At 39.4% G+C, this 27,610-nt stretch overlaps 1 protein-coding gene across 1 annotated transcript in view; it reads left to right on the top strand.

Annotated features, from left to right (window-relative positions):
* LOC140204085 (interferon-inducible GTPase 5-like) overlaps positions 1-27,245 on the top strand; it is a 43,988-nt gene extending 16,743 nt beyond the window's left edge. Inside the window, exon 3 of the mRNA XM_072270405.1 lies at positions 25,200-27,245. Coding sequence (XP_072126506.1) covers positions 25,200-26,400 — 1,201 coding nt within the window. The 3' untranslated portion in view covers positions 26,401-27,245. The remainder of the gene's footprint in view (positions 1-25,199) is intronic.
* Positions 27,246-27,610: the final 365 nt, after the last annotated feature.

Here is a 27,610-nt window from a genome sequence, read left to right as displayed (position 1 = left end):
ACATTACCCTCTTTTCATGCCTTTTCTGCCTCCCATTGTAACTTGTACCCCACATCCTTGCTAACATTTGGAGGCTTATATAAAGCTCCCATCAGGGTCATTTTTTCACACTTCGTAGACTGCATCTTTCAATCATATGCCTTTTGTTTTGTGACTTTATTTATTTTTTTTTTAACCAACAAAGCCATCACAACGTCTCTGCCCAGCTGCCTTTCCTTTTGATACGATGTGTATCCTTGGCTGTTAAGCTCCCAACTGTGATCTTCCTTCAATGATGACTCAGTGATGCTCATCATACCTGGCAATCTGTAACTGTTCTATGAGATCATCTACTTTATTATATATACATCATGCATTCAAATATAGAAAAATAACAGCATCCGTCAGTCTTGCGAGACCATGGATCTGCGCCAGGAAAGTCTGCACTCTCCAGGTTTCCAGGGTGCAGGCCTGGGCAAGGTTATATGGAAGACGGGCAGTTGCCCATGCTGTAAGTCTCCCCTCTCCACGACACTGATGTTGTCCAAGGGAAGGGCATTAGGACCCATACAGCTTGGGACCAGTGTCGCCACAGAGCACTGTGTGATTAAGTGCCTTGCTCAAGGACACAACACGCTGCCTCAGCTGGGGCTCGAACTCACGATCTTCAGATCGCTAGATGAATACCTTAACCACTTGGCCACATGCCCATTCAAATATAATAGATTCAGTTCAGTATTCACCACCATTTTTAATTTTGTCTCCATGTTACTGAAGATAATTTCTTATCTCTTTCTAAACTTTTGTCTTCTGCATTATTCTGGAGACTTCTGCAACCTCTCCTGGACTCTCCTTCCCTTTTATTGAATCCATACTTTTCCAACCTGTCATACCCACCCCCTACGATTTAGCTTAAAGCCCTAACCACAGCCCTCGTTATGTGATCCTGGGTCCTGGTCCCAGCATACTTCAGGTGGAGCCTGCTCCATCAGAACAGCTCCCTTCTCCAACCCTGGTGCCAATGTTCCACAAATTCAAACCCACTTGTCCCACACCAAACTTTATCTTTCTGATCTCATTAGCCCTGTGCAAATTGCATGTTGCTCAGGTAAAACCAGAGATTATTAGCTGTTTGTTTCTGTATTTTAATTATCCCCTTGCTTCTTAAATTTCCCCAGCGGAAACTCTTCCCTTGTTCTTCTATGATCACTCGTACCCAGGTGAACCACAAAAATTGAACCTTTCCTCTTCCCATGCATAATTTCCCTGCATTTCAGATGGGATGTCCCAGACCCAGGAACCAGACAGATAACATTGCTTTTGGGACTCTCAATCCTTGTGACAGAGAATTATGCCTATTCCATTGTTTATACAATCACCAATTGAAAATACGTTTCTCTTCTCTCCCCATTCTTGAACAGCGCCACGTACCACAGTGCCGTGGTTCGGTTGCTCATCTTCCCTACAGCCCTCTATCACATGCTCACAGGGAGCATCAATCTCAAACAAGAGAAAATCTGCAGATGATGGAAATAGAAAAGATAGAAACATAGAAAACCTACGGCAGAATACAGGCCCTTTGGTCCACAATGCTGTGTTGAACATGTACTTACTTTAGAAATTTCCTCGGGTTACCCATAGACCTCTTTTTCTAAGCTCCATGTAAATATCCAAAAGTCTCTTAAAAGACTGTATTGTATCCGCCTCCACCACTGTCACCAGAAGATCATTCCATGCACTCACCACTCTCTGCATAAAAAAACTTACCCGACATCTCCTCTGTACCTATTTCCAAGCAGCTTAAAACTGTGCCCTTTCGTGTTAGCCATTTCAGCCCTGAGAAAAAGCCTCTGACTATACACATGGTCAATGCCTCTCATCATCATATACACCTGTCAGGTCACCTCACATCCTCCGTCACTACAAGGAGAAAAGGCCAAGTTCACTCAACCGATTCTCATAAGCATGCTCCTCAATCCAGGCAACATCCTTGTCAATCTCCTCTGCACTCTTTCTATAGTTTCTACATCCTTTTTGTAGTGAAGTGACCATAACTGAGCACAGTACTCCAAGTGGGGTCTGACCAGGTCCTATATAGCTGTAACATTACCTCTCGGTTCCTGAACTCAATTCCACGGTTGCTGAAGGTCAATACACCATATGCCTTCTTAATCACACAGTCAACATCCACAGCAGGTTTGAATGTCCCATGGACTTGGATCCCAAGATCCCTCTGATCCTCCACACTGCCAAGATTCCTACAATTAATGCTATATTCTGCCATCATATTTGACCTACCAAAATGAACCACCTCACACTTACCTGGTTTGAACTCCATCTGCCACTTCTCTGCCCAGTTTTGCATCCTATTGATGTCCCGCTGTAACCTCTAACAGCCCTCCACACTATCCACAGCACCTCCAACCTTTGTGTCATCAGCAGGTTTACTCACCCATCCCTCCACTTCCTCATACAAGTCATTTATAAAAATCACAAAGAGAAGTGGTCCCAGAACAGATCCCTGAGGCACACCACTGGTCACCGACCTCCATGCAGGATATGACCTGTCTACAAACACTCTTTGCCTTTTGTGGGCAAGCCATTTCTGGATCCACGAAGCAAGGTCCTCTTGGATCCCATGCCTCCTACTTTCTCAATAAGCCTTGCATGGGGTACCTTATTAAATGCCTTGCTGAAATCTATGTACTGCTCTACCTTCATCAATGTGTTTAGTCACATGCTCAGAAAATTCAATCAGGCTCGTAAGGCACAACCTTCCTTTGACAGGTTAAAGTTATACACACAAAATTCTGGAGGAACTCAGCAGGCCATGCAGCATCTTTGGAGAAGTGTAAACAATTGACGTTTCAGGCTGAGAAATGAAGTGTCTCAGCCCAAAACGTCAGCTGTTTACTCTTTTCCATAGATGTTGCCTGGCCTGCCAAGTTCCCCCGCATTTTGTGTGTATTGCACCAATTTCAGACCTGTTGGGCAAGTTCAAGTGTTGAGACTCCTCCAGCACTCCCTCTTGGAACACCCCCTCCCCAAATGTCTCATTCACAGTGATACCCTCTAGGCCCTGAGCAGAGTCCAGGTCACTTTCGCCCTCCCTGACGCATCACAGTGTTTGAAGCTTAGATTCCAGCTCCTCAAATTTGAGCCAGTGTTTCTTGAATAACTCAGGTGTGGTCACCAGAAATCACTTATTTTATTTGATTTGTTGTAATTTGGTATCCTTATAGTTAAGTATGTTATCTACAGTTCTATGCAAAAGTCTTAGGCACATGTATAGTTCGGGTACCTAAGACGTTTGCACTATACTGTATTTGTCAATGTTGAGTGGGGAGCAGTGCGAATGTTCTTGCTGTGTTTCGTGTGTGTAGGGCGTGGAGAAGGGCCAATTTTTTGTTGCATTTTGTGTGGGAGAGGGGGCTTGGATGGTGGATTGATGATGGTGTTGCTGTTCTTTCTTTTGTGCAGGGTGGGTGAGTTTGTTGTTTCTCTTTGAACCGAATCCATGGTTTTCATTGTTTCATTGCTATCTGGAGAAGAAGAATCTCAGTTGTATGTTGCATGCATACTTTGCTGATAAATGAACCTTTAAACTTGTAACAAACTGGTGGGAGGAAAGGATGTTGGGAATGGTGAGGCTGGAGAGCCGCGAGTGGAGTGTGAGGTGGTTGGCTGAGAGGGAATGCCAGGGGTGGTGGGGGGGGGGGGTTGTATACATATGTGCATCAGACCTTTGCACAAAAATGTATAAAATAATTTACTTGTTTTTATCTGTTACAGTTCTGTTTTTTTTATCAAAGCCTCTCGAACCAAAGTCCCCCATGTTAGACTACTCTGCTGACCAAGTCATACAATGGCCAATCCAAAATGGCTTTGAGACCTTGGTCTTCACCTCTTCTCACCAAAGTCTCTTGAGCCAAAGCCTCAGTTCAGTACCTAACTTGACCATTTGTAGCCAGAGAGCCGTGCCTGTCACGGCTCAGCACTGCCCTCTATCTGGTCAGAAGGCACACCACATGCCAGTCAACATTTCACTCCTCCCAACTAATCAATGCACACTGAACCTTTGGCCACCTTAATTGGAATAACCGTCTAGCACCAAGCCGTTGGCCCCCTGGTTAATCACCTGGGCTGGACCCTCCAGTCCCCTGACCTATAAAGGGTGCTACGTGTGCTTCTCTCCCTCTCTTTTTTGCTATCTCCGAGGGACCACCTTGCTGTTAGTGAGCTGTGCATTGAATAGGGTTTTGAGAGCGTTTATTGTTGTCCCTGCAGCAGACAGCAGTGTCTACCCATTGTCAAGGGGTGGCAGATATCGTAGTTACTTTTCCCTTGCTTGTATATGTACCTGTACTCTGTCCCCACACAGTTTTCCCATGTATTGTACTGCCGACCCGACTTTTCCCACATCTCGTCTATTCTGCGGCATTGATATGGGTAGAGCTGCGTAACACTAGGGGGAAGAAAATGCTGGTGGGAGTTGTGTACAGGCCACCTAACAGTAGTAGTGAGGTTGAGGATGGCATTAAACAGGAAATTAGAAATGTGTGCAATAAAGGAACAGCAGTTATAATGGGTGACTTCAATCTACATGTAGATTGGGTGAACCAAATTGGTAAGGGTGCTGAGGAAGAGCATTTCTTGGAATGTATGTGGGATGGATTTCTGAACCAACATGTCGAGGAACCAACGAGAGAGCAGGCCATTCTAGACTGGGTATTGAGCAATGAGGAAGGGTTAGTTAGCAATCTTGTCATGAGAGGCCCCTTGGGTAAGAGTGACCATAATATGGTGGAATTCTTCATTAAGACGGAGAGTGATAGTTAATTCAGAAACAAAGGTTCTGAACTTAGAGGAGGGTAACTTTGAAGGTCTGAGATGTGAATCAGCTAAGATAGACTGGCAAATGATACTTAAAGGGTTGATGGTGGATATGCAATGGCAAACATTTAAAGATAGCATGGATGAACTACAATTGTTCATCCCAGTTTGGCAAAAGAATAAACCAGGGAAGGTAGTGCACCCGTGGCTGACAAGGAAAATTAGGGATAGTATCAATTCCAAAGAAGAAACATACAAATTAACCAGAAAAAGTGGATCACCTGAGGACTGGGAGAAATTCAGAGTCCAGCAGAGGAGGACAAAGGGCTTAATTAGGATGGGAAAGAAGATTATGAGAGAAAGCTGGCAGGGAACATAAAAACTGACTGTGAAAGCTTTTATAGATAGGTGAAAAGAAAAAGATTGGTTAAGACAAATGTAGGTCCCTTGCAGTCAGGATCAGGTGAATTGATCATGGGGAACAAGGACATGGCAGACCAATTGAAGAATTACTTTGGTTCGGTCTTCACTAAGGAGGACATAAATAATCTTCCAGAAATAGTAGGGGACCGAGGGTCTAGTGAGATGGAGGACCTGAGGGAAATACATGCGAGTAGGGAAGTGGTGTTAGGTAAATTGAAGGGATTAAAGGCAGATAAATCCCCAGGGCCAGATGGTCTGCATCCCAGAGTGCTTAAGGAAGTAGCCCAAGAAATAGTGGATACATTAGTGATAATTTTTCGAAACTCTTTAGATTCTGGATTAGTTCCTGAGGATTGGAGGGTGGATAATGTAACCCCACTTTTTAAAAAAGGAGGGAGGGAGAAACCAGGGAATTATAGACTGGTTAGCCTGACATTGGTGTTGGGGAAAATGCTAGAGTCAGTTATCAAAGATGTGATAACAGCACATTTGGAAAGCGGTGAAATCTTCGGACAAAGTTGGCATGGATTTGTGAAAGGAAAATCATGTCTGACCAATCTTATAGAATTTTTTGAGGATGTAACTAGTAGAGTGGATAGGGGAGAACCAGTGGATGTGGTATATTTGGATTTTCAAAAGGCTTTTGACAAGGTCCCACACGGGAGATTAGTGTGTAAACTTAAAGCACATGGTACTGGGGGTATGTTATTGATGTGGATAGAGAATTGGTTGGCAGAGAGGAAGCAAAGAATGGGAATAAACAGGACCTTTTCAGAATGGCAGGTAGTGACCAGTGGGGTACCGCAAGGCTCAGTGCTGGGACCCCAGTTGTTTACAATATATATTAATGATTTAGACGAGGGAATTAAATGCAGTATCTCCAAGCTTGCGGATAACACGAAGCTGGGGGACAGTGTTAGCTGTGAGGAGGATGCTAAGAGGATGCAGGGTGACTTGGATAGGTTGGGTGAGTGGGCAAATTCATGGCAGATGCAATTTAATGTGGATAAATGTGAGGTTATCCACTTTGGTGGCAAGAACAGGAAAACAGATTATTATCTGAATGGTGACTGATTAGGAAAAGGGGAGGTGCAAATTAGAATTAAATTGCCATTGTGTATTAGTAGAAGAAGTATCCATTAACCTAATAGAAAGTTTCATTGCAGCATGATCCGAAATGGCGATAATGTCATAATTGCAATCAATTACAAATGGAATTAATCGAGGGTCAATAAAAAAAATAGTCAATTCGAGAATAAGAATGGGAAACATGTGAAAAGAATAAGAATTCTTTGTCCTTTGGGTGTAGAAATCTCCAAATTTCTGAAATCCCAGAATCAATCGTAAAAGAGTTGATAAGAGTAGCAGACTTATTCGGTAGAGCTGGACTACCTATGGATCTATCCAACATGGGATTTAAGCATTAATTAAAATCACCACTCATTATCAATATATACTCATTTATGTTAGGAAAGGAAGTGAATCGGTGCTTAAAAAATTCAGGATAATCCACATTTGGAGCATTAACCATAGCAAACTTTTTATTAAAAAGTAACCCAGTAATTAACAAGATTTTACCACTAAGATCTGAGATAATGTCTTGATGAGTAAATGTAATTGAAGAATCTGTAAAAATTGCAATGCCTTTGACTTTGGTTTGGGAGTTCGAGTGGTATTGATTATTTTTCCAAAAGTTGGTTGTCCTCTTTCCTTACACAAGTTTCTTGTGCAAAAATAATGTGAGCATTTAGTCTTTGGAATACTTTGAAAATCTTTTTCCGTTTTATTGGATGGTTTAGACCATTTGTATTCCAGGAGACAAAATTAATAATGTGAGCCATAACTTAATGTTAACCCTTTGGTGTGTAAGGGGTTAACCATAACGTAAACTCATGAGATCGGAAGAGGAATAAATAATCAGAGAGGAACCGGAAATCCCAACACTGCAGACATCTTTGTAGTACTATATCAACCCAATAGAAAAAATTAGAAAAAAAAAGAAACTCCACTACCGTCCACCCCTGAGAACCCCGAACTAAGCCAGAGGAGGCTGAAGAAAGAAATAACTAATACTACATCTAACCCCATTTCTGCAGGAGGCAACTCCAAAAATATATGTTATAAAGAAGACCCCCAAAATTTGATATATATAAAAAAAACACTGTACTATAATAATCTACATATTGTGATTCCTAAAATGCATGAGAAAAAAAAAGTTAGTACCAGTACATATGATTAGTCAATTACAAATAAAAGTAATTGAAGATATTGCTTCCAAAAAAAAGAAGAGGGATTATGGGAAGATGAAACCTAAGAACATGGCATACACAAAAAGAACACAGGAAATTATGCAAAAAGGAAAACAAACTGCCATTTTAATCATACAAAAGCAAAGATAAAGAAAGTGTTCCTCCATGTAGTTAAAATTTATCATCAAATCAAATCATTGATGACAATGTCGGAAATCAAATAGTTAAAAAAGTTACCTAGTTAAAGAAAAATAAAGTTACTTGCAAATAAAGAATTAGATAGGTTGTAAAACAATACCTACACTACTAACCACAAACAAGAGTCTTGAACTTGTAAAAATCTTTCTTCATACGGTAGTTGAAGGTTTATTATTTTTTACAAACAGCTAAGAAAAAGAGCCAATGCTGAAAGCGCGGGACATTAATTAAAGGACGGTGTCCGTATCAGATGGGTAGTTGTCATCCAAAAAACTTTGAATAGCATTTGTGGAATGGAAGCCACGACGAGATCCGTCGGAAAGAGAGATCATTAGACGTGCAGGGTAAAATAATGTCAGTTTAAGATTTTTTTGTTAACATTCCGACATCAGAGGTTTAAAAACCAATCGCTCTTTCGTCACTTCTGGACTGTTGTCTTGAACCAAACGGAAGGAATGTTGTAGATATTTAATCATACCTTGCCAGAGGGCAGCACGGAGAAGTTGTTCTTTAACGTTAACGTAATGAAAGTGAAGAAGAATAATTGGCCTCGGTCTCGATTCGGCGGATGCCGACTTTGGACAACACAAGTGGCTACAATATTTGCACAAACTCGCTTAGAAACATAGAAACATAGAAAGTAGGTGCAGGAGTAGGCCATTCGGCCCTTTGAGCCTGCACCGCCATTCAGTATGATCATGGCAATTTAATTCTAATTTGCTTCAAGACCTGAACCTTGTTAAGCTTATGAAGGGACAGATTGATTTCTCCTTTTCAACTAATATCATGGAAGAAGTTTCCAACGGAACAGTATGGGATGCTTTTAAAGCTTATATCTGCGGACAGATTATTTCCTATTCGGTTGGTTTGAAAAAATGTACTAAGAATGAAGTACTCTTGTTGGTTGATAAAATTAAAGAAATTGATAAAAAAATATGCTATTGCTCCTAGCAAGGAGCTTTATAAACAGAGAGTTGAACTTCAAATGGAACATAGTTTACTATTAACATCCTTGATCGAAAATCTATTAATGAAAACTAGAAGTGAGTTTTATATTCATAGTGATAAATCGGGTAAATTATTAGCTAATCAATTTGAAATTCGATTCGGTTAAACGTCAAATTACTAAGATTCGTAAATACGATGATACTTTGACAGTTGATCATGACAAGATAAGCAAAACCTTTCAAGAATTTTATACCTCTTTATACCAATCTGACCTTCCTCACGATTTTAACATCATGCATGATTTTCTAAGAAAATTGAATTTTCCGAAATTATCACCCGAAGACTGTTTATCATTAGAAACTCCTATTACAGAAGAAGAAATAACAGCTGTAATCCCATCAATGAATTCTGGCAAAGCACCTGGTCCGGATGGTTTTACAGTGGAATTCTATAAGTCTTTTTCCTCTATTCTCTCTCCTTGGCTGTCTAGAATATTCAAAGAAGCAATCAGTTTAGGTAAATTACCACAATCATTTTATGAAGCTTCTATTTCTTTAATTCTTAAAAAGAATAAAGATCCTACCAATTGTGCATCATATAGACCGGTATCTCTCTTGAATGTAGATTCAAATATTTTTTCAAAAATTTTAGCAACTAGGTTAGAGAAGGTATTACCTCAAATTATATCTGTGGACCAAACAGGATTTATTAAATACCATTATTCATCTTTTAACATTCAGAGGTTAATGAATATTGTTTATACCCCCTCATTTAACACTCCGGAATGTAGTATTTCATTAGATGCTGAGAAAGCCTTTGACAGAGTTGAATGGCCATATTTATTTAGTGTGTTCGAGAAATTTAATTTTAGTCCAATATTTATATCCTGGATTAAATTGTTATATTACACCCCTGTAGCTTCGGTTTGTACTAATAATCAAATATCTCCCTTTTTTCGTCTATCTTGCGGTACTAGGCAAGGATGCCCTCTTAGTCCTTTATTATTTAATATTGCCCTTGAACCTTTAGCAATTGCTATCCGTGACTCGCCCAACATTTTTGGTATTACCCGCGGAAATGAAATACATAAATTATCACTATAGAACATAGAACATAGAATAGTACAGCACAGTACACGCCCGTCGGCCCACAATGTTGTGCCGACCCTCAAACCCTGCCTCCCATATAAGCCCCCACCTTAAATTCCTCCATATACCTGTCTAGTAGTCTCTTAAACTTCACTAGTGTATCTGCCTCCACCACTGACTCAGGCAGTGCATTCCACGCACCAACCACACTCTGAGTGAAAAACCTTCCTCTAATATCCCCCTTGAACTTCCCACCCCTTACCTTAAAGCCATGTCCTCTCGTATTGAGCAGTGGCGCCCTGGGGAAGAGGCGCTGGCTATCCACTCTAAATATTCTTCTTAATATCTTGTATACCTCTATCATGTCTCCTCTCATCCTCCTTCCCCCCAAAGAGTAAAGCCCTAGCTCCCTATATGCAGATGATTTGTTATTATATATCTCTAATCCGGAGAAATCAATTCCTGTTATTTTATTTTTGTTGGCTCAATTTAGTAATTTTTCTGGTTATAAATTAAACCTTAATAAGAGTGAATTATTTCCCCTGAATAAGCAGGTTCCTATTTATGGATATCTACCATTTAAATTGGTTACTGACTCTTTTATATATTTAGGGATTAAATCACAAAAAAGCATAAAGATTTATTTAAACCTAATTTTTTACCTTTAATTGATTAGATTAAACTTTTGTTTACTAAATAGTCACCAATTTCTTTGTCTGTGATCGGTAGGATCAGCGCTATCAAGATGATTATTTTGCCTAAATTTTTATATGTATTTCAATCGGTTCCAATTTTTATTCCAAAATCTTTTTTTGATAATGTTGATTCAAAAATTTCCTCATATATATGGCAGAACAAAAACCCTAGGCTAGGTAAAAGGCATTTACAGAAATCTAAAAAAGGGAGGGGGGGGGTGTTAGTGCTCCTGAATCTTAGCTCTTACTATTGGGCAATTAATATTTGATACTTAAAATTTTGGTTACGGGACTTGGATGTAATTTGAAGTCCACATTGGGTAAATCTTGAATGTAATTCATTACAAGGGTTTTCATTGGGTTCTGTTTTAGGGACTTCGCTTCCTTTCTTCACTCTTTCTAAATTGTATAAACAAATGAACAACCCAAAAGTTAAGCAGACTTTACATATATGGTTTCAATTTCGAAATATTTTTGGGTTGAACCAATTTATTTTAGCAAGTCCTATTATATCTAAATTTTTTTTTCAACCTTCCACTATGGATCAAGCTTATTTAGATTGGAGAAAAAGGTATAGTACGATTTCATGATTTATTTTTGGATAATTGTTTTATGTCCTTTGATCAACTACCTAATAAAAATAATTTACCTAGATCTCACTTTTTTAGATACCTACAGGTTAGAAACTTTAAATTACTGTTTCTCCTAATTTTCCACACTTATATCCAATGGATATTTTGGAAAAACAATAGATTTAAATCTTTTTCAGAAAGGTGTTGTAGCAATTATTTAGAATATAATTATGAATTTATGTCCTGATGTATCTAATAAAATTAAAACTGATTGGGGAATGATGTAGTGTGAATGAAATTACCGGAGAGACAGTCACTGGTAGATACAAAGCAGCTTCTTTATTCGACACAGCAAGGTACAGCAGGCATCTTACGGACGGAGACACTTTCCGTAGAAAGGTCTGCTAGCTAAATGTGGGCTCGATATTTATATGCTAAACACAAAGGCAATCGCTACTTAAAAAGTTACAGACAATGCATAGACAATGCTTCCTATTGAAGCTACATACAAAATCTCACACCATCCTTTCCTCCTGATGGCAACATATCTGGGTTGGTATCTACACTACAGCCTTTAGGAATGTAAGTTAAGCCTACAATACATTTATTTGGCACTTTACATGCTAACATAGAAGACAATTAATATTTATAATGTATAGATAAGACTGTCTTCGAAACTACAGCATCAGGCATCAGAAGCATCTGGTATTAACACCTTTTCGGAAGCCCATTGTGGTGGACTCAATCCACAGTCCTTTGTCAAACAGTTAAAATAGAAGTCTGGTGGCCAAAGTCATTTAAGTGTTAACAAATCATCTACCCAAAAAGAAAACCACTCTAACAGTCCCTCCTCTTGGCCCTCCTGGACAAATTAAATTTGTATCAGGAAAGGCCAACCTAGGAGGATCTGCATAAATAGGGCAGCAAAAATGCCCTGTCTCAAAAATGCCCCCCAATTTTATGTACCTCAATATCTATCCTAGCATTACCTACCAAATGTTAAGCAGAGAGGCTGTTCCACGTCTTTAGGAATGCAGCTCCTTTCGTGTGCCTGCAGGCTGACTGCATTTTAAATCACATTCCTTTGTCTTCAGCCCTTTATCCTCTGGTCACTGAAACTCTCCTTCCAGGAGCACCCACAGGCTCTCTCATCGATGTACAGGAAGGGGTTGGGGTGGCCTCTACGTAAATGTCTGCAAGGACCTCCCCCCGGTGGCAACCCCTTCCGAACTGTTCTGTTGATCACTGGCTCAACGGCTGAAAAGGGCCCAGCTCCTCAGACTCGGGGTGACTGTTTTCAGATGCCGTGTGCAGTCTGAAATGCCATTGAAGTGGTGGAACTTGCCATCTCTGCTTTACCTCAAAAATCCCTCACCATCTATTTCCCAAATAATTTTCTGTACTATGCTATAAAATTAATCATCTACCTTCAGCAACCATCCTTCTTTACAGAGTACCATCGTCATCACACTTTAGCAGGCTATTCATGGTTTTCCAACACGATCTCAGTGTCTTCTGCCACGCTCTCAGCGTTTTCTGCCTTTGCGTTTTCTCCGGGTATGTTTTCATCAGCTGTGGTCAGGTCTGGAATGGCCGGCTGGTGTTCCTCTCTTAGGTTTTCTGTAATTACATGGTTACTGGGTCCACTTGGTTCCCCACTCTGTCTGTGGGAGCAACAAGAGGGTGAGTTGTATGCTTTAACCCGAGTCCAGTGTTTCTACTGGCTGCCTCGCCGAGTCTGTACACAGACACACGTATCATTGGTTAAGAGTACTGTCTGTGGTCCTATCCACCTGGGGGCAAACCCTGGCCTTTCTGGCAGCAGCTTCACCATATCTTGGTCGCTGGGCTGTGGAAGAACTATCCCCTTTCCCTCTGGCTCTCTCTGATCAGCGATTCGCTGTTGTTGTTTCGCTTGTTTTGCTCAGTCCTTTAATACTTTAAGTTGACAGTAACTTTTCCCCCTGCTTTTTGGCAGGGGCCCTGTGAAGTCTATCTGGATGTTTTCCCAGGGTCCCCTCGGCCGAGGCTGATTTGCCAGCTGTAGCTTTCTGCCCTTACCAGGGTTATGCTGGGCACAAGTGATACAACGGCGGCAGAATTTCTCAACATTCCCATGTGTCCAGCACCCACCTGGTCCCTTCTTCTTTCCTTTTCTCCTCCATTTTTCCTTCTCTTCTGTCTCTACCTCTTCGTATAATTTTACTAAGCTGGCTTCTGTCGTCTCCTCCTGCACACTTGCAATTTCAATTGCCTCTTGTTCCCCTGCTGCCTTATTCGCAGCAATGTCTGCCCTCGGAGGAACTGGGAAAACTTTATGTTCTGGAATGGCCGCAGTCTCTCCGAGTATCCCCTGGTGTTTTTGTTCCTTCGTTATACCCTAAACAGCGGTCAGTGTGTCTGTTTGTATAGGGTCCTGCTTAGGGGGTTTATACAGACCCTCCTCTATTTTAACTGGGTCTATCTTTATATGCTCACAATCTTGCTTGTCTCTAGCCCACACAGCTGGGAACTGCTGACAAGGTAACCCAAAGACACCATTCTGGCTGCAGTCTCTAATGATCGGGGCAGCTGCGCCTCTGCTAGCCAGGCTGTGTATTCTGTTGGTTGTGCGCGTTCGTTGCCCCTGACTTGTCCATATTATTTCTCCTTTTCCTGAATCTATAACAACTCCTGCTTCCCTTAGGATATCTATTACAATGATTGTGCCTTCATTATTTGGACATACCCAGGAATACACTGGAAGCTGTACTCCCCCGATTTCTAGTATTTGCTTCTCGCTTCTTTCTGCTTTTACTGATTTTCCTCCTACACCCCTGATATAACTGTCCTGTCCAGTTGTTGGTAAGGGTAAGTCTGTTATCGATACAGATGCCCCTGTGTCCACTAACATATTGCATTGCCGTCCCCCTAGCAATGCCGTAATGTACATCCGTGAGTCATCAGAGCTGGCAGTGGAGCCCGCTGCCACATCCTTTTCTGCCTTAAGAAGCGCTGTCACTAACTCTTTGATCTGATTGACAGTCAGATTGGTTGCTGATGGGGTGAGAGACTGGGTGTCTGCCGTGACCTTCGCCTGGGTATTCGCCCTCCCTTTTAGACACTGTCTCCGGCCATGTCCCGATAGGCCGCAGCTGTAATATATCAACTCCTTCACTGCCTTATACCTGGTCCGGCAGTCCTTTGCAAAGTGTCCTGGCTGTTGGCAAGCAAAACAAGCCCTCCGGGACATCACGGCAGCTGCATCCACTATACCCACTTTACGATTTCTCTTGCCTTTTCTTTGGTCTATCTCACTGGCCCATGAAACTATCTCAGAGTAGTTGGACCCCACCGTTATGCCTAAATCTAAAACTTCCTGGTGGGCTGTGCTCAGGCCTTCCTTCAGCATTTTTAGGAAGACTGGGTCATCCCTCCCTGGGTTATCCAACCCGAAATACTCCTTGTACACTCGGTATTTACATTCTGCGTAATCCATGGTTGTCTCGTCAGCTTTTTGAATCACTGCCATTATCATTCCCCAGCTACTCTCGCCTCCCCCCAGGCGCTGCCTCACTTCCCCCTTAAAAGAGCGATATCTTTCTTCATTACTGGCGCTCCCAGTAGTTGTCCATGTACCATCTCATACCCCCTGGGCCATCCTGTCCCACATATTCCTCGGGCACTTGGCTTTCAATAACACATGTATATCTTTAGGGTGCATCTGGTGAATTTCAACCATTTCCTTGAGCTTACGCTAGAATTCTGAATTCCCACAGGCGACTTTAAGTGGGGGCAACTCGGACAAAATGCTCTGTTTCTCCCCTGGGGTGAAGGGCTTATGAATAGTCATAATCAAGGTCAAGGGCTGACTCAGATCATCAGGGTTCTCAACCTGACGTTGCCTGACCTCAATAGGTGCCATTCTGGTAGATCTCTCTGGGTAAAACCTTTCCCTGAGAAAACCCCACACTAATTCCCACACTACGCAAAATATAAAACTGCAGAGTATGTATTCCACAATCTGCCACCTTTGGGTACCTGAACTCATGATGCCTGCTGTATTCCCTTGCATCAAACTTGCACACGCATACACTAAAATGCAGCTCCCCGAACGAGTATACACGCCCCCACGCTGACGTCTCGAACCGTACCGTTGGTTGCCACCTTTCGCAACTGGTGGTCCAACTCTCACCAAGTTAACATGCAAAGGTTCCTCACTTACATAAACATATATGCACACGCACACTCTACTTTAATATCTGCCAGTTCAGCTCTCCATGTTCGTGATTACCTCGTGACCCGTGCACCACCGACTGAACAGATCCAAGTGTGAGTGTTATTTTAGAAAAATACTCACCAACTTAGACTGCTAGGAACGCTGGCCACACGACGGGTCACGAAGTATCCCACTTCTGACACCAAATGTTGTAGCGTGGATGAAATTACCGGAGAGACAGTCACTGGTAGATACAAAGCAACTTCTTTATTCGACACAGCAAGGTACAGCAGGCATCTTATGGACGGAGACGCTTTCCGTAGAAAGGTCTGCTAGCTAAATGTGGGCTCGATACTTATATGTTAAACACAAAGGCAATCGTTACTTAAAAAGTTACAGACAATGCATAGACAATGCTTCCTATTGAAGCTACATACAAAATCTCACACCATCATTTCCTCCTGATGGCAACATGTCTGGGTTGGTATCTACAGCCTTTAGGAATGTAAGTTAAGCCTACAATATATTTATTTGGCATTTTACGTGCTAACATAGAAGACAATTAATATTTATAATGTATAGATAAGACTGTCTTCCAAACTACAGCATCAGGCACCAGAAGCGTCTGGTATTTACACCTTTTCAGAAGCCCATTGTGGTGGACTCAATCCACAGTCCTTTGTCAAATAGTTAAAATAGAAGTCTGGTGGCCAAAGTCATTTAAGTGTTAACAAATCATCTACCCAAAAAGAAAACCACTCTAACAGGGAAAGAGAACTTAAGATCACTGTACCGATTGAAAAATGGGAAAAAATTCTTCAATTAGTTAATTCATCTTCTCTATGTGCTAAACATGCATTGATACAGTTTAAAGTAGTGCACAGGGCTCATTGTTCAAAGATAAATTGTCTCGTTATTACTCTTATATAAATCCTATATGTGATAGATGTCACTCCAAGATAGCTTCTTTAACTCATATGTTTTGGTCATGTCCTTTGTTGAATAAATATTGGAAGGATATTTTTGATATTATTTCAATGGTTTTGAATATAGACCTACAACCTCACCCAATTACTGCTATTTTTGGGTTACCAATGATAGAATCAAATCATTTAACCTCTTTAGCTCATCGGATGATTGCATTTCTTACTTTAATGGCTAGAAGATCCATTTTGCTGAATTGGAAAGAGATTAATCCTACTACCATATTTCATTGTTTTTTTCAAACTATGTTGTGTTTAAATTTGGAAAAAGTTAGAAGTATTCTTTATGACCCCTCCATTAAATTTGAAAAGTCTTGGAGGCCATTTATTCAGCATTTTCATATGATGTAATTTGACCATTTCCAAACTTAATTTTTCTTCTCTGTAATGTTGGTTGAGAGGAACGGAGTCGTCAATACTCAGGTTTTCTTTTCTCTCTTTTTTTACGATGTTACAAAACAGCCCAGGTCTTTCTTTCTTTCTTTTTTTTTTAGTTTAGTTGATTAATTCCATTCAGATTAGTTTTTTTTGGGGGGGGGGTTATTTTTTTTTTCCTTTTTCATAATTTTTTTTCGATATTTTTCTTTGTTTTATATTATTCATTTGTATCCTACATGATTGGGAGTTTTATCATTTGAGTGTTATCTGGTTTGATAATCACTCATGTTAATTATAACAATGTATTCCCAACAACTTTGTATTACTACTATGTTATGTTTATTTTTATGAATCTAATAAAAAGATTGAAAAAGAAAAGGAAAAGGGGAGGTGTAACGAGACCTGGGTATCATTGTACACCAGTCATTGAAAGTGGTATGCAGGTACAGCAGGTGGTGAAAAAGGCAAATGGTATGTTGGCATTCATAGCAAGAGGATTCTAGTACAGGAGCAGGGAGTTTCTACTGCAGTTGTACAAGGCCTTGGTGAGACCACACCTGGAGTATTGTGTGCAGTTTTGGTTCCCTAATCTGAGGAAAGACATTCTTGTCATAGAGGGAGTACAAAGAAGGTTCACCAGATTGATTCCTGAGATGGCAGGACTTTCATACGAAGAAAGACTGGATCGACTAGGCTTGTACTTGCTGAAATTTAGAAGATTGAGAGGGGATCTTATTGAAACATATATAATCCTAAAGGGATTGGACAGGCCAGATGCAGGAAGATTGTTCCCGATGTTGGGGAAGTCCAGAACGGGGGGGTCACAGTTTAAGGATAAAGGGGAAGCCTTTTAGGACCGAGATGAGGAAAAACTTCTTCACACAGAGAGTATTGAATCTGTGGAATTCTCTGCCATAAGAAACAGTTGAGGCCAGTTCACTGGCTATATTTAAGAGGGAGTTAGATATGGCCCTAGTGGCTAAAGGGATCGGGGGTAGGCAGAGAAAGTAGGTACAGGGTTCTGAGTTGGATGATCAGCCATGATCATACTGAATGGCGGTGCAGGCTCGAAGGGCCGAATGGCCTACTCCTGCACCTACTTTCTATGTTTCTATGTTTCTAAGCGCATTTGTGTGAATATTGTAGCCACTTGTGTTGTCCCCAAGCTCTTCTCCCCTTGTAAATAAACTCCTTATTGTTAAAACTGTGTGTCCAGAATCCTTGCCTTTGAGACGCAAAGAATCTGTCTCATTTCCATCACAACAGCACTCTACCTGAAACTCACACGCAAGGAGATTTGGAATTTTTAGTGGTTTCACCCCCTGCACAATCTCACTCTTGCTATTCCAAACTTGTTTATATGGACTACATCACTAACTGTTGGTATGCATTCTTCTTAGTGCCTACTGAAATAGTGTGACTCAGTGAAGCTTTCGCCTGGGATCAAAGACAGTTTTCATTATGTATGGGAAGAAGCTCTCATGTCCACAATTGAGCAAAGGTTTGAAAATCAAATTGTCCAAATTAGGCATAGGTGTGCATGTGAGTAAGTGATTCTTCAGAACCTGATGATGACGAGACCCATTGCTCTGTTGAAGTTTCTGTGTCGACAGATTAGGTGCACTAGATTTGACACCTGAGCAATGTTACGTCTTGACGTGTAGATGCCTGCATTGAAAGACCTCAGGTCTTCTGTACTCTATTCTGGAAGTTGCCTGGTCCTATTGCCTTTATGTTGCATCTTAAGTATTGTATCTTCCGTTTGTTAGTATCGAGTGGCATTGTAGTGTCGTGGTTAGCATAACGTCTTACAGTACCAGTGAACTGGGTTCAATTCCCACCCCTGCCTGTAAGGACTTTGTACATTCTCCCTGTGACTACATGAGTTTACACCAACAGTGCACAAACCCGGAGCTATGCGCCATACAAGCTTCCATAAAAAAAAGACATCAAACCGCCAACTGAACCCATATAACCAAGCATCAGAGAAGGACCATCTGGATTAACTCAAGTCAAATGGTAATAACGGGCAAAAGAACCCCACCTTTTCTCGAAGTCAAAATTAGGATCAAAAGTTCGACTTCTGATTTTTTCCAAACTAAGACATAACATCACCTGAGAGAACCATTGTATCAAAGTGGGAGCAGAGGCATCTTTCCATTTTAATAAAATAGCCCTTCTAGCCAATAATGTGACAAATGCAATTAAGTATTGGTCAGATATAGAAATACTGTGAATATGTTGAGGAATTATACCAAACAAAATTGTCAATTTATTAGGTTGCAAATTGATTTTTAAAGCTTTAGAGATTGTAGAAAAAATACATTTCCAAAATTGTTTCAATACAGAACACAACCAAAACATATGTGTCAATGTAGCTATCTCAGTTTTGCATCTATCACACTGACTATTTACTTTAGGAAATATTTTAGACAATCTCTCCTTCGTCAAATAATAATGATGTACAATTTTGAATTGAATTAGAGAATGATTGGCACAAATCGAAGAAGAGTTAACCAGTTTCAAAATTCGCAACCAATCCTCTGTTATCAAGGTCATATTAAGCTCTCTTTCCCAATCTTGCTTAATCTTAAGTAAAGGATAATTATCCTGTTGTAATAGTAAATTATAAATTATCCCAATAAAGCCTTTCACTAAAGGGTTCATTTATAAAATAATGTCTAACAGGTCAGAGTCTTGTATATATGGAAAATTACTTAAATATTCTTGTAAGAAATGTCTGACCTGAAGACATTACAAAAAGTGTGAGTATGAGAAAGAGTATTTAGTTACTAATTTCTCAAAGGACATCAATCGACCTTCTTGAAAGAAGTCCATAAACGAATAAAATCCTTTATTCCTCCAATGAGAAAAGGTAAGATCACTAAGTGAAGGTTTAAATAAATAGTTTCGATAAATTATAGGAAAGAGGTTAATTTTTTTAAGATTAAGAAACTTATGAAACTGATAACAAATTTGTAATGATTGATTAATGATAGGATTTATATTTAGTATAGAAATTTTGGTTAATTGTACAGGTAAAGGAGCTCCTAATAACAAAGTTAAATGAAATTGTTTCACTATTTTCAATTCCAAATCAACCCAAGATGGTCGTTTCTCTTTATCAGTCCAATATAACCAAGAACATGCATAATGTATATTAACCGCCCAATAGTACATTCTTAAATTAGGCAAAGTAAGACCTCCATCCTTTTTTAATTTTTGTAAATGACATTTTCCAATTCTTGGTCTTTTATTATTCCAAACAAAAGATGAAATAATAGAGTCAACCTGATCAAAAAACGTCTTAGTTAGAAAAATAGGAATGTTTTGGAATACATATAAAAATTTTGGTAAAATCATCATGTTAACTGCATGAATTCGACCTGCTAACGAAAGTGTAAGTGGATTCCATCTAGAAAATAATTGCTTCATAAAATCCACTAAGGGAACTAAATTAGCTCTATAAAGGTCTCCGTAATTTTTAGTGATGATACCTAAATATTTAAATCCGTAACTTTTAGAGGAATACTACCATATATAGATGTGGAATCATTTAAAGGAAATAATTCATTTTTATGCAGGTTTAATTTATGTCCTGAAAACAATCCAAATTCATTTAGTAATTTCAATAAGCTAGGAATAGATTCTTTAGGATTTGAAATATAAACCAAAACATCATCCGCATAAAGGGAGATCTTATGAATAGTCCCATTTATAGAAATTCCTTGAATATTTTTAGCTTCATGAAGTGCGATAGCCAAGGGTTCCAACATCAAGTTAAATAACAGAGTACTTAATGGACATCCTTGTCTCGTACCCCGGGAAATTCGGAAAAAGTGGGATCTACAGTTATTAGTGATAACAGTGGCAATAGGGCTTTTATATATCAATCTAATCCATTTATTAAAATTAGTACCAAAGCTAAATGCCTCTAAAACTTTAAATAGATATTTCCATTCAACTCTATCAAATGCCTTTTCAGCATCTAGAGAAACAACACATTGGGGGGTCTTAGAGAGGGATGAGTATATAATATTTAACAATCTCCAAGTATTAGAAAAAGAATAACGGCCTTTTATAAAACCCATTTGATCCTGAGAAATAATTTCAGCTAGTACATTCTCCATCCGATTAGCCATTATTTTTGAAAGAATTTTGGCATCCACATTTAATAATGAAATAGGTCTATATGAAGCACAATCAGTAGGAGCTTTAACTTTCTTAAGAATTAAAGAAATAGAAGCTTCATAAAATGTGGAAGTTAACTCTCCTGACAGAAAAGAATCTTTAATCATTTCCAACATATAAGGAGTAAGCAAATGTTCAAATTTTTTATAAAATCCGACAGTAAAACCATCCAATCCAGGAGCTTTACCAGATTGCATTGAAAGAATAGCTTTCTGAATTTCTTTTTCAGTGAAAGAAGCATCAAGAATTTGCTGATCTTCAATAGATATTCTAAGAAAATCAATCTTTTGTAAAAAGGCATACATATTAGAAGGGTCAGCTGGAAACAGATTTATAAAGTTCACTGTAATAGCCTTGAAAAATTGTATTAATATCTTCATAATTACTAGCTAAACTATCATCTCCCTTACGAATTTTTAAAATTTTCTTTTAGCTCTAATTGCTTTAAGTTGAGATGCTAATAGCTTGTTACTTTTATCTCCAAACATATAAAATTGACTTTTTAATTTAAGCAAATTTCTTTCAATAGGATGAGTTAATAGTAAATTATATTGTGATTGAAGTTCAACCCTTTATTTAAATAAATCAACATTAGGAGAAACTGCATAAGTATTATCCAGATCTTTAATTAGTTTGGAAATTCTATCTAACTCTATTTTAGTCTGTTTCTTAAGTTTAGCCAAATAAGATATTATTTGACCTCGCAAAAATGATTTGAGTGTATCCCATATAATCAATTTCGAAACATCTCCCGTATTATAAAAAAGAAAGAAATCTTTTATCTGAATCTCTATAAATTTAACAAAGTCCGAACTTTGTAATAAATTTCCTGGAAAGCGCCAGGGCAAGTTTACATTACTAACATCATTTAACTCAAAAGTTAAGCTTAAAGGTGCATGGTCTGAGACTGCAATAGCATCATATTCACATTTCTGAACTTTGGACAGAAATCGGAAATCAGCTATAAAATAATCAATTCTTGAATATTTATTATGAACATATGAATAAAAAGAATAATCTCTGTCATTAGGATGTAAATTTCTCCAGATTTCTATCAAACCATAATCAGTTAAACAGGAATTAATAAGTGTTGCCGAACGACTCGGAAGCTGCTAATTGGTTGAACTTTTGTCAATCAAAGAGTTGAAACAACAGTTGAAGTCACCTCCCATCAACAGCATATATTCATTTAAGTCTGGTAATAAATCAAATACATTTTTACAAAAAGAAGGATTATCTATATTAGGTCCGTATAGATTAACCAGGACAATTTTTCTATTACAAATTGTTCCTTTAATAATTAAAAATCTACCATTATTATCTGAAACAATGTCTTCTTGAATAAATAAAATATTAGATTTAATAAAAATAGATACTCCCTTTGTCTTATTTTGACTATTAGGATGGTATTGAAGGCCCTTCCATGTTTTAAAAAATCTATTTTGATCGCCCGTTCTGATATGTGTTTCTTGAGCAAAAATTATATCGAGCTGGAATCGATTAAAAACTTTAAGTGTCTTCTTTCGCTTAATAGGGTGATTCCAGCCACGTACATTCCTACTAATAACCTTTATCTGTTTAAGTACCATTGGATATTATTCTTAAACACGACAATACATGCATACCATCGCGGGCTAATCAAAGATGGCGGTGATGAATATCACAAAATAGAAAACGCCATGCTCCGGAACTCCATAATGGGAAAAAATACAAAAAGTGTGTGTGAAAGAAAAAATCCCACAATAAACCCCAAAATACAGAAATACCCCCAAACCTCCCACCATCCTCAAAGAAGGAAATCCGGCAAAAGAAAGAAAGGCCGGAACGCATCCCCAAGAAAAGACATAAGAACGGAATTCCGCGTGCTGCTCAATTTAAATAATGATTAAAAGTTTTTTCTCCCAATTCCCCCTCCCCCTTACAAAGAAAATACATAACCTTAAGATAAAAAAGCCCAGCAAAGAAAAAAAAATGTTTATACTTAATCAATGAAAATAGGCTAAAGGAATGTGGAGACAGTCTCCAAAGACACCAAAACAGTACTAAACAGTTTAATCTCTAAAGAGAGAAAATCAGCGCCATTATTCTTTAACTTACTACCTTATTTAACAAAAGAATTAAAGCTAATTATCTATTACTAAACACTCCATATTATAAGAAAAAAATCTATATAAACTGCAAGCAAACTATCACTTAATTAATAAAAAAAAAGTAAAATAGAAACAGATAATCAAACCAGTTCACAATCTATCCGCTGTATTAATTCACTCCGTATACTAAACCGTTTTTAAAAAAAAAGTCATTCTTTAATCAAACCAAGAAGGCCATCTCTTCTTTAAGTAATACATCAAACAAAAGATATCTTCTGCATACCAAAATCTTCAAAACCTGTTTTCTTTCAGAAAATTATTCGGAGACTTTAATATCCTTCATACTTCAGCTGATTTCACAATAGAACTGACAAAATCCAATGCCGCTTGGGGATCCAAGAAGACACGAGAGGTGGAGTCTTTAGGAAATAACTTTAGTTTCGCTGGATATCTCAGAGATGGAAGAAGAGTTTTTTCGGAAGCGATCTTCATGACCGATATGAATCTGATCCGTTGTCCCATAACTTCCCGTGGATAATCTTCATAAAACTGGGTCTCGGAACCATTAAATTTTAAAACCTTCTGCTTTCTTGCACATTTTATGATTTGATCTTTAACTTTAAAGTGAAGAAAGTTGACTAAAATTGGTCGAGCTTTACCTAACGAAGTAAAAATTCTGTGAGCTCTTTCAATCTCAGGAGGCTAAGATAGAATATCCGGGGACAGAGATTGAAACAGATTGGCAAAATAATCCAATAGATTCCCAGATTCAGAGTGTTCCGGAAGACCTGGAATATGAATGTTATTTTGACGAGACTTTGCCTCTAAATCGACAATTTTGCGTTGAGCCTGTTCCAGTCAGGTTGAAATATCCGCAATCTGACGTTTCGATTCTTTAAACTCAGTATTCAAGGAAAGAATATTTTCCTCAAAAGTCTGTAAACTCTGTCGAAACGACTTCAACTCAGAAATGTTATCATCAATTTTGTTATTGAGAGCCATCAACGTACGTTCCAAATGCTCAGCCCAGGCAGGCATATCTTCTGATTTTCCTTTCGAAGTTTTTTCCTTTCCATTGCCGGGTTCAAAAGGCTGTTTTCCACTTCTTAAAGGATACGACATAATGACCACTATTACCCTCTAAGATCCAAAACATAAATGTTGAATAATTCAAGGTTTAGACTGGGGAAAAGGAGGAATTAAAGGCAGCCACAAAATTTATGTGTTACTCCATTGAGCACAGGCAGAAGTCGCATTGTAAATTGTCCCATGATTAGGCTAGGGTTAAATTGGGAGATTGCTGGGTGCCGGAAGGTCTTTTTCTGTCCTGTACCTCAATAAATCAATAATGTAGAGTGAATTGAAGTCTTTGGATCTAGGTTCTGTGGTGGCACAGTCCTGGATAATGAACAGCATGCTTGTGAATACTTCAGCCACGTCTTTAGCACTCACAATGGTTGAGGATGGACATGTTCTGAGAAACTGTTTATATCCCCCCCCACACACAACTGTCTAGCTGTGTAGCATCATTCAGAACTGCATGTGCTGATATTAGATTTTTGACCATGGTAGATCGAATCAATAATTGAAGAATGCTGGGTCTGAAATGTGCTGTTTCCATTCCATTGGTGCACCACGCTGCAGAGAGACGCATCATCTGCATAGGAACCTCTGACAACCACTCCTCTTCAGCACCCTAGCAAACAATTACTAGCACCCCTCACAATATAGGGCTTCATTGCACCAATCACCCTGCACCAACTTCACTTGCAATTTCAGTTCAGGGCAGCAAAGAGTTAGACAATCTTGTTGGGCTGACAGGAGATTACATGGTGAAGTAACATTGATAAACAGGAATAAAATGGTAGAAATATGTGAAGATGCTACTCTGCAGACAAACAGGTTGACATCTAGTGCTCCATTAGTGAAATCAGTGGGACTTAAGCAAAGTCAAAGCATATTAACTGGTTAGAGGGTTGTGAAAGTGTCAAATAAGCTGCCAACACAAGTGGTGCTTGTGATCTCAGAATTTTAACGTTTAAGAGAAGTTTCAGTTGGTACGGCAATAATAGGAGTATGGAGGGCTATGGTCCCAGTGCAGGTCGATGGGAGTAGACAGTTTCACCGGTTTGGGTATGGACTAGAAGGGCCGAAAGGCCTATTTCTGTCCTGTACTTTCCTGTGACTACTTATCCTTATGCATATTTTAATAACAAATTATAGATAGCTGTTGGATAGCAAATTGTAATAGCAAAGAGCACTTAGACCATTGAAAGTAAGGACTGACATGAGGATGTTCTGTGAATGCCATGCTATGAAATATAAATGGAAGTTGTTTCAGTTGAGAATTTTAATGGAACATCTTTTCTTTCAGTGAACAGGTGGAAGAGACTGAGACCCCCTCATTCTTCACACAGGAAGAACTGAGCAAACTGAAGTCTGATTTTGAAACAGGTGGGGTGGAAAAAGTTAAACCACTGATAGACAAAAAAGTAACTGATCTGGACAAAACAGAGCTTAACATCGCAGTGACGGGAGAAACAGGTACAGGAAAATCCACCTTCATCAATGCCATGAGAGGACTTCGGAGCAATGATCCGGGAGCAGCTGAAGTTGGGACCACAGAAACAACAAAGGAGCCAACCGGATACTCACATCCCACTCTGCCCAATGTTCGCTATTGGGACCTACCAGGGATGGGAACTACACTATTTCCAGCAGCTACATATCTCACAAAAATGAAATTCAAAAGATTTGATTTCTTTATCATAATCTCCACTGTTCGATTCAAAGAAAATGATGTAAAACTTGCCAAAGAGATTAAACGGCTGGGGAAACAATTCTATTTTGTCCGCTCTAAGATTGATGCTGATCTTTATTCCATGAGGAAAGATAAGGTGGTTATTGATGAAGAAGAAGAGCTGGAACAGATGCGGAGTGACACTGTCAGGAGGTTGGTAGAGTCAGGGTTTCCAGATCCAACTGTGTTCCTGATATCCAGTTTAGAGCCGGATCATTTTGATTTCACTCGGTTAAATGAAGGACTCGAAGGTGATCTAAATAATGTAAAGAAAAGGATCTTTGTCCTGGCCCTTCCAAATCTAAGTGTGGAGATAGTTCAGAGGAAAAATGAGATTCTGAAAAAACATGTCTGGATGTTTGCAGCACTCTCTGGGGGATTGGGAACGGTCCCAGTTCCCGGCTTCTCTTTTGCTTGTGATATTGGTATAGTGATTGGAGCCATTGTCCACTTCCGGAAATGCCTGGGTCTGGATGATGCTTCTCTTCAAAGACTGGCCAACAGAGCAGGAAAACCTGTGGAAGACCTGAAGGCGACAGTAAAAGCTCCATTGCTGGGGGAAATAACTCCAGATGTAATTGTGAGATTAGGTTGGGGGGTTGCTGTTGTTACCATTTCAGCCCTGGAATTCGCTCTCGACTTTGTCCCTGTCATTGGCTCCATTTTTGGAGCAGGCTCATCATTTCTCATGACGTACAAGATACTGAGTGCTGCACTGAAGGATCTTACAGAGAATGCAGAGAGAGTGGTGAAAGTTGCCTTTAAAACTGATTAACTGCTCTGTAAATGTATCGACCCAGTGAATTTGTATCATGCTTAATAATTTGATGACATTACATCAAGCACCAAATCCTGTTGTAATTCTACTCAATAATGTTCACTTCTACTGCATGGATTCCTCGAAATATTTCTGATTCAATACCTGGGGGCGGGGTACGGAGTTCCTACCTGCAGCTTTGTGGAAAACCAGAGCAAGATTAACAGAGTGCTGTTCCATGAATTAAACATTAAAATTAAACTATATCTGCCTTCAGAGGTGTACATAAAGGATGTACCTGTAAGGGGTTTCTTCTTTTTTGTTGCTGCATAGTCTAATTAAAATGGCTTCTTTGTTACGTTATAATTGAAAGGGCTTCTTTGTTATGTTAACTGCTGAGAAAGTCCTCCCGCAAGCAGTTTGTTTTGGATTATCTATTGAAAAGAGGACAAATGAACCAATTGGGATAGTTGTTATGCTTTCTGTTTGTCTGTAAGATATTGTATGCGCGGGTTTTTGGGCAGAAGGCGGGAGAGAGAGACAGAGGATGGAGCAGGTGCTGTGAGTCCGCTAACAAGGTTGGACCCTGAGCAGGAGTCCGAGGTCCAGGGTGTTCGGCGAGGAGAGGAAATGGAGATGGACTCGTGTGGAGCGTCTTGTCGCCCACCTTGTTGGTCCCAGGCGGCAGGTCAAGGTGGTCTGAGGGGATTGCAGAGCAAAGGAGGGTCCTGAGCTCCAACTGTTTGTGCATGAAGAGATTGAACTTTGATAAGTGTGGTGCCTTTTATTTTCCTTTTATATTTTATTCTCTATTAATTATATAGTTCCAGTAATATCTATAAACTGTAATTTATTTAATCGTATCTGGTCTATTGTCTGTTATTTGGGTGGGGTGGGGTACATCACACAGCATCCACACAAACTATTTACCTAGACGACAGCAAGTTGAGTGACCCTGAGGCTGGCCAGGGGGGCTACATACCCAATAAATGTTGGCCTATAGAAGGCACAGCTGAGTGGGCTGCAAGGCAATAATCAGAAGCACCTTACATTATTCAGCCAATTACTTGTTTAAGAAAGAACTGCACAGGCCAGATGATAGCTGATAACTGAGTGCAGTGTATAGATGCCTGTATCAATTGAGATGTTGTAAATCATTGGTTGAAATATCAAGTTCCACCCCAGCCAACTGTTCTAACCTCTGATCTTAACTATCGGGAAGACTTTT

This window comes from Mobula birostris, chromosome 10 (assembly GCF_030028105.1).
Source record: "Mobula birostris isolate sMobBir1 chromosome 10, sMobBir1.hap1, whole genome shotgun sequence".
Lineage (NCBI taxonomy): Eukaryota > Metazoa > Chordata > Chondrichthyes > Myliobatiformes > Myliobatidae > Mobula > Mobula birostris.
The sequence above is the reverse complement of the archived record's forward strand: the minus strand, read 5'-3'. Positions and strand labels throughout refer to the sequence as shown.